This window comes from Chenopodium album, chromosome 4 (assembly GCF_948465745.1).
Source record: "Chenopodium album chromosome 4, dcCheAlbu1.1, whole genome shotgun sequence".
In the NCBI taxonomy this organism is placed as follows: domain Eukaryota; kingdom Viridiplantae; phylum Streptophyta; class Magnoliopsida; order Caryophyllales; family Amaranthaceae; genus Chenopodium; species Chenopodium album.
The window spans coordinates 13396663-13409578 of record NC_137837.1 but is presented as its reverse complement, the minus strand read 5'-3'; the positions used below and the strand labels follow the sequence as shown (position 1 = coordinate 13409578).

At 32.8% G+C, this 12916-nt stretch overlaps 1 protein-coding gene across 1 annotated transcript; it reads left to right on the top strand.

The window, feature by feature from the left end:
- The first annotated feature begins 8626 nt into the window (after positions 1 to 8626).
- LOC145627680 (uncharacterized) lies at positions 8627 to 10385 on the top strand. The gene is made up of 5 exons (XM_081680038.1): positions 8627 to 8863; positions 9110 to 9325; positions 9402 to 9494; positions 9746 to 9859; positions 9942 to 10385. Exons 1-5 carry the CDS (start codon positions 8627 to 8629, stop codon positions 10383 to 10385), a joined length of 1104 nt encoding a protein of 367 aa, XP_081536164.1.
- The last annotated feature ends 2531 nt before the right edge of the window (positions 10386 to 12916 follow it).

Genomic DNA, 12916 nt, shown 5'->3' with positions numbered 1-12916 from the left:
CAAAGAATGGGAAAGGGATGTAATAAAATGAATAGATTTAGCAGAATAACCCCCTATAAAAACAAGAATAAATACATTTCATGGGTTTCTGCATGGCAGCATCTACTGCATCATGGATTTCAGAATTGTGTAATTCATAAAAGCTGCTCCACTTTTGGAACTCTCGAGTTGTAGTAAAACAACTCTAACAGAGCAAATAGATGAGACTAAGGCTATGTTTGGATAACAAAAAATGGAAGGAAAGGAAGGGAAGAAAAAGGGAGGGAGACAAACTTCCTTGTTTGGATAAAATGTTGGGGGAGGGAAGGGGAGGGGGAGGGAGGGATCCATTTTCCCTCCTCCTTTAATAAAGACCATCCCTTCAAAATTGGAGAGATTTGGAGGGAAAATGGAGCTCATCATTTCCTCCACTTTCCCTTCCTCCCCCTTCCTCCTATTTCCCTCCCTTCCATTTCCCTTCTAATTTGTTATCCAAACATAGCATAATGAACTACTTACGGGGAATTATGTGTTTCACAAAGATGGTACGCCAAAACTACTCCACCCTTAACTATATCATTCTATCCTCATTATATGGAAGATATTGTGACTGATAAACAACAAGGACACAACCCAAGTCGGGTTAAGATAATGGTGCTGCTAAGGTTTTATGTCCAAGATAAAATTCTTAGATGTAAGGTTCTTCTATTTGCAGGTATAAATTTGTAGGATAATTAAGCAATAAAGCAACACTAGCCATAACAATTCACTTGATTATTAATTCGATTAACTTAATGAACATCATTATCTCTCAGCTTTTAATTTATGATTCGAATCAAGTACAACAAGCACACAATAGTGCGACAACAAGTGGCCAGCAGCAGTATTATCACAAAAACAGGAAGTGATGAAATAGTAGGGTAGCAACAGAGGGAAATACTAGGAAAGCAACAACATAACGACTGCATTTTACTATCAAATAAATTTACATATATACAAGTTTCGAAAACAAATCGAATACGAGACACTGTTAAGTGAAACAAAAGCTACTAATAGAAATCCATGAATACACACGCTTACACAAGCAACATCATTGAGCTAAACAAGCAGCTTTTGGCAAAAGTAATAATAAAACAAAAACAAAAAAAACAAAAGCCACCCCTTTAGATGGTATGTTACTGAGGCTCCACTGGTGCCTAAGTGTCAACAATGAGTGGTGACCCTGTAATCGCTTAGATCCACCTAACTTCTGAGATAACGAATCAAGGTGATTAAAATAACCCTGAACAAGAATATTAGGGGGCAAAGAATGGAACATGGTATAAAGCTGGTTCCAGACAGCAGAACGCAACTCAAGGTAAGGCGAGCCATACAAAAGGACTAGAGTCCATTCATTCATAGCATAGTGACACACATCTGAGACAGAGCAAATAAAAAAGTTTGGTACATTTCACCCTAACCGACAAGGGTATACTCATTATCCAAAACATTCAAATGTAGCATGTAGAGTAGACTCAATACCATTCCCACAGTCACACACACCGCGTTAGAGAGAAAATGCATATAATGTAGCCTTTCTCAAACTGCAAAGAAGCCCTTATAGGCCCTCCAAAGTGTCTAAGCTAATTTATATTATGTGTCCATATTTCCATTTATCATCCACAAGAAGGGAAAAATAAAACCTTTTACAAAAATATTAAGTATAGATATTATGTGTCTAGTATAAACAATACTACAGAAAGGCATATTTTTCTCAAGAAAGGGTATGTATATCCTGTTAACTTCACTGATTCAGCACTACATTTTCCAATTACCACATCGTGGTTCCATCAATGTATAGGTCTCTTATATGATAAGCTGCTGCACAGCTCTCACTAGAACTTTTATCGATGGTTGAAATACTAAGAAGAAATTAGAGGGTATATGATGTTCTAACCAATTGGACGCAATCAGTAGATAGCATAAACAATATATAGCCCTAGAAAAAAAAATTAATAATGTTGATGGCAAATATATAATCCAATAACAGACACTATTGACATTTATAAACAAGGTAGTTTTCTTCTTAATTGTCTACAATGTACAGCAAAAACGATTACCTGCATTCCATGTTTTTTTGCACCTTTTGCATCAGCTAGAGGCTGTCATGAAACAATGATCTATTTTAAAATGCAATCTAGCTAGTGAAATCAGTCCTCGAAAACGCATCAGGCATCATATTCATTGATGAAACTGATTAACTTTTTTATCGCTAATGATCGATTAAACGAGTAATTCAAAAGACATGCTTGTCAACCCCACCCTAATAAAAATAACAACTGCAGAAATTAAGCATTCTATTGATCATAAACATTACAAATAAGGTATCAAATGAACTTAGAAAGCAATCATAAATAAAAAAAATTACTGAAAACCCAACAAAAGCAATTACAAACTTAGTGTATTGGGTTTACTTAATCTTACTAATTCCCGGGAAGCATAATGCACAGGACCTAGAAAAATTATGGAAAACGATTATGCAGAATTCTTGGGAAAAAAAAAAGTAGAACTAACTAGAAAATATGGAAAAAGATTATGCAGATATCATCAACTAGAACCTAGAAAAATACAGCAAAAAAATGGCAAAATAATTATACGATATACCACTGAATAAAACGTGAGGAACACTCTTCAATTTCTACAAAATTAACAATTATCAAATAAAACCCAAAAAATTCAGGCTAAGCAATATAACCCAAAAAAATCAAATATTTTTCAGAACTCAATGCAGATCTGACCTCAAATCACCCATAAAATGCCCAAAAAAAAAAAGAGCAAAAACAACTAAATCAAGTAATTATTAATACATCAGCTAATTCGCTGATGGTGACTAGATTGAATACAATTTCACTACCCATGGAAACCTCAAATTGATATCACTCATATAAAAAAAGGGAAAAAAAATAATAAAATTAAACCAATAGAAACCACAAATTGATTTGAAAAAACCTAACTTTAGAGAAGTATTAAATTTCAGATCTTGGAGAGAAGGAAATTACCTATGAATTATAAATTTCCCACTTCAGTTGAGAATAGAGTAGGGTAGAAATGGAGTATGGAGTATGGAGTACGGAGTATGGAGCATAAGTGAAGGGTGATTTCCCATTAGAGAAGTTTTAGTGTTTTAGTTCGATTTTTCACATCTTTTTCTTTTCATTTTTTTAATTTCATTTACATGTACTTAGAGGAGTTGGAGGGAGTTTATCCGCCAAAATTACTTCTGGAAGGATGAATTTTCCCACAAAATTTTAACCAAGTTAAATGCTTTATTGATGAGGTAGTTTTCCCACAAAATTTTAACCAAGTTAAATGCTTTATTGATTATGGAGGTAATTATCCCTCCTAAATTTTCATTTAAAAATTGTAAAATTTATAAACAACTTTATTTGTAATATTGTAATTCCATAACCGAGTTTCTCGTTAAATTTAAGATATTGTACAACAATTACATAGCACTTGAGACATGAATAAATAAATAAATATATATATATATAATATAATATATATATGTATATATATATGTAGTTGTAAAATTGCACTACAATGATAAGACAAGCATATGAATTTGGAAAATTTGATTCAAGTAATATAAATCAATAACAATACACTAAAAGACACACTAGCAATGACACGTGTCATCTTCTGATGTGTCCTTAGTATATTTTTTTTTAAAAAAAACTTTTATAAAATTGATAAAAATATACGTAAAATATTTACTTCCAAAGTTTAGGAAAAAAAAATTGTAGAATAGTACATTTATAAACTTAAATATCTAACCATATCTTTGTATAAATAAATTCTTATATTAGTAATTACTTTTTGATGTATACTATTTATAGTAAAAACATATCATGAATATATATCTTTCAACTTAACATAGTTGGTGAATGAAAAATTATCATTAATTGAAAAAAAAAATGCTATCAAGGTTCAAAATAGAAGAAAGCAATATGATATGAATTCAACAAAGATAAAAAAATAAAAAAAAATAAAAAAAATTAAGTAGCTTGATTTAAGATAAAATAAAAAAAAAATTTAAATTGATACTCCGTGACAAAGATTGAAAAACCGTGCATGGCACGGGATCTAACCTAGTTTATTAAAATAGTTTAGTTGGGTGGATGTGTAAAACATAAATGATATAATTGAGTAGTAAATATGAGCATATAGTTGAAAAACTGCATATGACGTAATAAGTTGCGATAGCCAAAGACTAAAATATTATGTAGCATTACTAGGTTTACTCTAATCGTATCAACTTTTAATTCGAGATAGTTTACCTTCAATTGAAAACCCTGTTATGAGTCGTACTTGATTAAAATAATTGAAACATGGTTGTTAAAACATCTTATAACAATAAACTAATTACTTTGATAATGTTGTTAGCAAGTTTTTATGGGTCCATTAATTTTTTAAGTTACTCTTTGACTCTTTCTTAGTTTAAATGGTTATTTAAGCCTTTGGTAAACAAATTAAAGGATATATATACATATGTAATAACCTCATCAAATATTCAAATCTTAGTTGTAAGAAAGAATCATAATATTATTCATTACTGATCGACTTTATAGCAATGTTTTGTGTTGTTACATGACTTGTACTATGTCTTAGTGATTGATTGCCAAAGTTCACTTTAAAGTCAATTAATAATATTTTAATAACTCAATGAAAGACTTTAATTCAAACTCTATAATGTCAGCTGATTTATTTCATTCTTCACGTATGACAAACGAGAACTTTAACCATCAATAACTGTTATCATAATCTATAAGTAAAAATTATTCTCTGGCTATATATGTTCAAATAAATGAAACATTTTCTTAATTTAATAAATTTTCTCTTTTAATTTTGAAATAATATACTATCTATCTACTTTTTAATTAATTTAACTAACCTTCCTAAAATTCCGTGAAAATTAAAAATTTTCATTTATTTAAACACAAAGGGGGTTCAAATTTAACTATATGAAAGGACGTAATTAGCTTATTGATAGACTCATAACAAATTTTTACATGAATATGCTTTCCCTTCAAATAATTCATAAAAGATGAGTGATTAATAGCGTAAAACCCAAACATAATCTATTAATCTAGATAGGCAAAACTACACGAACCTAATTACCCGAGCTTTATTTGACCTGGTTAAGCTAAAGTACAACTATTGACATGATGTAGTTTTTTAGTGGCATGGTGCGTTCATCCTTGTAAATGTGACGTAATATAATTACTAATTGACTAATTTGAATTTATCATAAAGTATCTAGAATAACTTATGTATACATCCAGTGTACAATAATTTACAGTACATCAAGGGTCACTTTTATAAAATTTAGGGTCAATTTTAAAATTTTTTGGGTAACTTTTATCAATAATGAATAAATACTTCGTAACTTTTATTTATGTTAGGGTAACTTTTATTCATACTAGGGTAACTTTGGCTCAATTTAGGATAACAGATGTACAATATTTTGTTGTACATCCGATTTATTTGAAAGTTTGTCAAGTTTCTGTCCAAAATTGACCCGATCTGAACATCACTTTGTCCAATATATATCGAGACCGAAGATTTATGCAACTTCTAAAGGTTAAACTAGTGTACGATGTAGTATTGCATACATTTTTTTTTTTAGAGAATTGACAACACATTATATTATTATTATAATTATATTATAATATCATTAATAAATATTTCCCATAAGGTAAAAAAAATAATAATAAAGCAAAATCAAAACACAGAACCCAAAACTAATTAGGCGCTTAAACTCACTTTCATGTTTAATTAGCCGCCAATATTAAACAAAAGAAATAAAAAATAAAAATCATCTAAACATTGTAAAACCTTGTTTTATTTGAGAGTTGAGACTCAGAGCAGTTCGCACCCAAACGCTAAAGAGTGAAAGGCAAATTCGTTGGATTCGTGTAAAGACCAATTGCAAGACAAATTCCTTCAATTTGTTGAAAGACCAAGGTAAGATAGTATTCATAATTCGTTTTTGTTAGCTTTCACGTTTTATTGTATGTAATCTATGGTAATTTAACTATTTTGTGATTTTGGGGTGAATTCTATGTTCAATTGATTTGTATTATTTAATTTTCTTAAATTCGAATGGTATCATAATTGTTTTAGATTAATTAATTCGATTTTTGTAAATTAAAGGTTAATTGAATTGATTTTTTTGGGTATCATCTGTTCTATTTTTTAGGTCAATTATGTGATAATTAATTTGTAATTTGCTTTCTTTGTTCATATTAGTTCTTTGCATGCGCTGGTAATTGATATGTTTGCTTTGGATTCTTGTGAACAAATCAATTTAGAAATATGATATGCACAAAATCTGATATGTTGCTTGTATGCGATGATACATTGGTTCTGATCAGTCTACTGCTTGTAAAATTGATATGTTCTTCTTAACTGATATGTTGTTTGCATCTGCTGAAATATTTATTATGATGCTAGATAAAATTGATATGTTTTTTCTTAACTGCTATGTTGTTTTGATGTGCTTATATATGCTTATGATCAGTCTAATAGGATATGTGGGGAGGGGTTACATTTGATGGGGCAGATCTGACATTGTCATCTTGCAATGGCTAGAATGCCACATTGCTAACTGGATTTGTCGGGGTTCTTTTTTAAGACATTGAGATGTATTTTTCCCCGGACCTGTGTACAATTAAGCGATACATTATGTTTACTAAATATCTTCTCCTTGTCTTCTCATTTCTTTTAATTATTCTCTGAAGTCATTATACTACAAAACTCAGTTAACTAATGTCTAGTCAGATCAAAATCATAGATCAAAAGAAGGAATACATCAACTTTTGCACTAAAAGCACTCAAAGTTCTTTTAAAAAAATAGTAGTTGCTAGCTCATCGTGACCTTATAATGTGGCATTTAGTTGGCAATGTGGCATTCTAGCCATCGTGACTTATGTATGACTACTGAATAATTTTTTTTTTAATTATTATTATGATTATTACTTTTCAATTTTTTTAATAACTAGCTCTCTTTGCATTCATAGCTTTTATTTCCCCATGGATACTCTGGATGTTCACAAGAGGTTAGAGTGGATGAGGTGTGCTAATAGGACAGACAATCTATATATAAATGGAGTTAATTCTTTTCTTCAATTTGCTTTTGGTGACTTAGAAACAAATAGTGATTTAGGAGAGGAGGAAAAGAAGGTACCTTGCCCTTGTAAGGAAGGGGGCAGGTGCAGCAAGGGGCTGATTTACAACTCCAGCTAATCGCTAGTCTGTTTTCCTAATTCCTGGAAAAAGGGATCATCGATTATTGACTTGCTATAGACTAAGTAATCTTGCTGTAAACTAATAGAACAGTGAAATGAAAGAGAGGAAAGCTTGAGGATTTTTTTATTGAAATTGATAATAACGGCTACAAACCTACTGCTAATGCTACCACACTAAAGGTGGAATCTTGGAGGCTATACTACTACTACTACTACTACTACACTAGATTAATTGTAAAACTCACATAATCTTTTTCATTCTCTCTTTCCCCTTAAATACTAAGCATTCCCCTTTCCCTCATGTAACCTAGCAATTAAAACAAGCTATTACTGCTGCCCTGCTCCTGTATTCTTGCGCCTGCTCCTGTTGATCCATTGCATGACTTTATTGTTGTTACAACGTGTGTTACTATAGTTATTGTTTTCCTATTTTAGCCTTTTACAATAAAAGGATTAGCAGTTGATGAGCATGACTTCGACTTAGTGAGCTAAACTTCATGACCTTATAGTTTTATAGATTCAATTCATAAGAATATTTATTGTGTAACTCCAGGTTTAATAAGTGCCCGACCAATTTTCAGTTCTTAAATCCAAGCATAGGGATGTATTTCAGAGTTCGTATAAGTTGTCTTCCTAGCCTTGCAATTGTAGCTAATACTTTGTCCTCTTGCAATGTTGTTGCTTTTCAAAAGTAATTATAAAAAATAAAATTCTAGCATTTGGTCTATGTAGTGAAGAGCTGGCATCCAACTTAAATATTTGCTTTTTAAAAATGCTTCTTAGTATGCTGCACAACCAGCAAAAACTTGCACTAAGCTATCACTCCAACCTTTTGCCAGTAGGCCAACATCTAGAATCTCAAGCCCTATATGCACTACACCACAAACTTTGTATCTATTTTTTTTTTATATATATTTCTTCATAGTAGTTAGTAACCATGCATATGAAATTTTGTTTTCTTCTGTATACTTAAATAGTTTACAATTTTAGGTTTCCTTTTAAGTCCTTTTGACAAGGGCCTTGCTTTTCTGTATACTGAAGTGCGTTATAGGTTTTGTGATGAATTAGTAAAATATCAATTAACCATACTCATGGGAAAGTTTGTGGATGCTATAAATTCAATCTCATCACTCAGAGAGTTTCAGCAACAATTAAAGCCAATCCTTTCTCAACACTTCTATAAAGACTTGTTTTTTAATCTATACATGTAAATAGAATACGATGAAGAAACTGGAGGGACAAGGGAGAATAATAACACCATAGAGGGGGGCTATGATGAGGAAGGACGACAAATAGGTCAACCACTTGAACTTTAAGATGCATCTTTGGATACTGAACCATTGAACGAAGAGGAACTCATGACTGTAGCAGAGAATGAAGACCTTAACATTTCATCAGGTTTGACTTTGTTATCCCTTAATACATATATATATGACAATATGCTTCAAGTCATGTCAATTCACTACCCAGTGAGCTTATGCTTGATACAGGTGCTGCTAAAAAAAAAAAGAGGAACGGTATATTGTAGAAAGCTTACCCTGTTACCTCCTGGGGAAAAACTGAATGTGGAGTTTGACGATGATGGTGTTGCACTGGTGATAATGCATCATTATTTTCGTTCTTCTTGGGTCAACAAGTTCGAAATAAAGCTGTATGTTCTGTACAAGTTAAATGTTGGGACGAGTATAAATCTGAAACATTAGACCATTTGTGGGCTTGCATCACGGTAATATGCTATCATAATTAACATGTTTACGAGGTTTTTTTCTTTCTCTTATTAACAAGGAAACATTGTCAACTTGATGTAAGAGCATTAATTAATTTATTTCTGTCTTTTGCAGGAGAAGTGGTCATTTGATGACCCTGAAAATAGGCGGGAGTGTGTTATGAAACATGCACAACGTTTATTTAGAGGTGCTAGGAGCAAATTGAAATCAAAGTACTTTAATGATAAAAACTTGAAAACAAAAGAAGAACGTCTCAAAAATAAGCCTAGTCATCTGACTAAAGTCGAATGGAAGTTTTTGGTTGATTATTGGAGTGAAGAGACGGTTATGGTAAAATACACATATAGTATATCTTTATTCTTTTATTAATTAACATATATTATTGATTAAATCCTTTTTACTGTAGGAGAAAAGCAAAAAAGCAAGTGAAAGTAGGGCACATCAAAAGATGCCTCACTATAATGGCACTAAAGGCTTCGGTCGCACTAGACAAGAAATAGTATGTAACAACTATTCTTTCTAATTTTAACTTTTAATTGTGTGACATGCTGTATGTATGAACATGGTTGAAGGAGGTGGCTCATTACACCCCCCCTCCCTGCCTGCACACCAGCCCCGACCCCCTCCTGCCAGATGACAGCTACCTGCATATGTACCCTCTGTACTTGCACACCAGCCCCCTTCCCTGGATTGCAAACGTACATTAATTAGGAGTGTAATTTGATTCTAAAAACTTTGTAATGTTTGTAGAGGAAGAAGAATGGTGGGAAGTGTTCTCGAGTTGATGTATTGGTTGCAACTCGTACAAGAAAATCTGAGAAGGCTGTGAATGCATTAAATTTGGCAAATAACACCCATGCAATAGTAAGTTTATGAATTTTATGTTTGTTATTTTTCATTTAACATTTACCATCTTATCTTCTAACTTAATATTGTTTATTCATAGGATGAGATAAACAAATTGAAAGAACAAAGAGAGCAAGGTCTTAATGAGAAAACAGATGAGCAAATTATTCAGGATGTGCTTGGCAAAGATACACATGGGTATTTGAAAGCTTATGGACCTGGTAGAAGTATTACGCAACATTTTAAAGTAAAGCCCTCTCGAATTGATCTTACTCAAGAGGTGAATGAAGTTAAAAAGAAAGCAGATCAAGTAATTGAAGATGCACGAAAAGAAGCTGAAAATGCTAGAACAGAAGCAGAACAAGCTAAATTAGAAGCTGAACATGCCAAAAAAGAGGCGGAAGCTGTTAAGAATGACGTGGACAGAAAAATTGCTGAGAACAATGCAGTTTGGGAGAAGAAGTTTAGTCAACTTCTGGATTTTCTCGGAGCAGGAAGTTCATCATATACTAATGATTTAGGAAGTCAAGGTTCAAAGGAATGAAGTAAGTAATGCTATCTTCACCTGTAATGCATTATAAATGTTTTCTTATATTCAATACGATTGTTGACATTTTTTAAAGCTAAAGAATCTTGACCTCTTACGATTGGCTTATAAGCCTTCCTAAAATTTAAAATATTCTCTTAAAAGCCTAATATATTTTTGAAACATGTTTTATTTTCTTAGAACTTGCTGTATTATTTTGTAAATGTTGTATTTATCAAAAACTTGTTTGGAAACCTGTTAATCAACCTTGGTACCAGTTTTTTTTTTTTATTATTATTTTTTATCCATGACATATCAAAGCTAACAACAACAAGTTAACTTACTTATAGAGACTTGCTTTACCAAAATACATAACTTGAAGATAAACTAAAAAATAAACAAATAGAAGGCACTGGACATAACAAACAATTAAGCTATCCTAAGTCCTAATTGATTCTCACAAATCTTAACATTGTGATAAATAGAAGATTTATAACTTGAAATAAGATATAAATCTGCTTTCAATCCTAATTGTAAATTCACAAAATCATTATTTATATTTTTTCAGTTTTAAACTGGTTCAGTCCTAATTGATTCTCACCAATCTTAGTACTTCTCTTTGCACTGTGATGAACAAGTATATACGGAATTTAGTATACGCAGGTTTAGGGGAGAGGGGCAGCGCAGGAAGGGGAGACAATGTAGGGATGGGGGAGCAACATAAGGAGAATTATAGTTCATGGGGGTGGTGCAGGGAGGGGCAGTGTAGGGATAAGTTTTATTGCAGGGGGCAGGGTGCAAGGAGGGGAAAATCCAGGAAGGGTATGTAGGCGGTGCAATGTAGGAAGGGGGCAGTGCAGGTAGTGCAGTAAGAGGGGTGGTGCAGGGAGGGGGGAGGGGCTAGGGGCTGTGCAGGAGGTGGGCAGTGCATGAACACAGTCAGTGCAATGAGGGGAGGCATTAATAAGATTTGAAAGTTATAATTTATGAGCTGAACGTAAATTGTTGTATATTTTGTGTCAATTTGACTTTTTCATTTTGAAAACTTATCTTTTTTTTTTTTTTTTGTTCTCTTTTTGAAAACATATTAACTTGATCATTTATCTATTTATTTATTGTAGGTGACAAGGAGCGGAGCACAGACATATTGTCACATTGTACATATAGAGTCTATATTGTTCTTTAGCAAAACGATTTGAGTGTTTTATTTTTTTTTTTATTTTTTTTTAGTAAGAGTGAGCTAGTGATGAGACAATGAGACAATTGATTTCTAGTATGTTTGTATGTATGGGTATCGAATTCAAGTATGTTTGAATGTATGGGATTCCAAGACATTAAATTAATATTACTTTATTTTAATGTTATATAATATATATCTATTTTAAGAATGAAAAATATGACATATTTGAGAAGAAATCCATCTCTAATATTCAGTTATGCGTATACCATAAATGCTGCAACAAATTAAAGCTTATGCCTATTGAAATTAGTAGCCACTATAGTCATTAGTGTCCAAAGATATTATTTGTCACGGTAGTTTTGTGGCAATGGAATTATTTACCACGGTATTATTTGTGGCAAATAAATAATTAGCTACCGTATATTGCGACGACAAAGTTTATTAGCCACGGTAATATTTGTGGCAAAGAAGATTACTAGTCACGGTAATGTTTGTGGCAACCAAGTTTATTAGCCACGGTAGAATTTGTGGCGAAGAACTTGTTAGCCACATTAATATTCGTGGCAAGTGAATTTATTTGCCACGTACATACCCGTGGCATAAAAATCGAAATTTGCCACGACATCCATTTTCCCGTGGCAAATTTCCTAGCCACGGCCTCTTGTGTCACGGGAGTAAATTCCGAAATTCCCGTGGCTACACTACATTGCCACGAGAATTTTAAACTTGTGCCACGATTTTACTCGTGGCACAAAGGTAAATTTGTTGTAGTGTATTCGTTCTAGCACGATAGAGATGGGTTTGAGCCGCAATGGATGGTTAATCGAAGCGGTGGTGGCCCATCTCCCCTACCCCCAAGATTACCCTAACACGCATGTTGCATTTTGGAAATTCCTAGAATGGTGCTCAGACAAATTAAAGGAAGAATCCTCTCCTAAAATGTTCCCTACTAAGCTGCTTGCTATTTTGGATCCAGTACCTAATATCAATGTAGAAAACCCAACGATTTTTAGCTTCCCTGATTTCCTTGCCGCATTGTTTGTCGCCCCGTACGCTGAATCCCTGCATGTCATGCGTGTAGATTCGTTTATTCACTACATGTGCTTTAAACTGGCAACAAAGGGGTTTTGCTTCCAAAGAGGACATTATCATGAGGTCGACATACACTCTGAGCGGCGTATGTATAAAGCCAATGATAATAAGTACATTCCTAGGGGGAGTGTAGCGGTATATTGGAATGCCCTCGGTGTAGATCGGCCATCATTCACCACACATTTCCTTAAAATTTACGCTAAGCTAAAGCCATGGGTGTGGGTTATTACTGAGTCTCGTGTTGACAGGAACACGTTCATTAGAGTAGTGGGTGAGT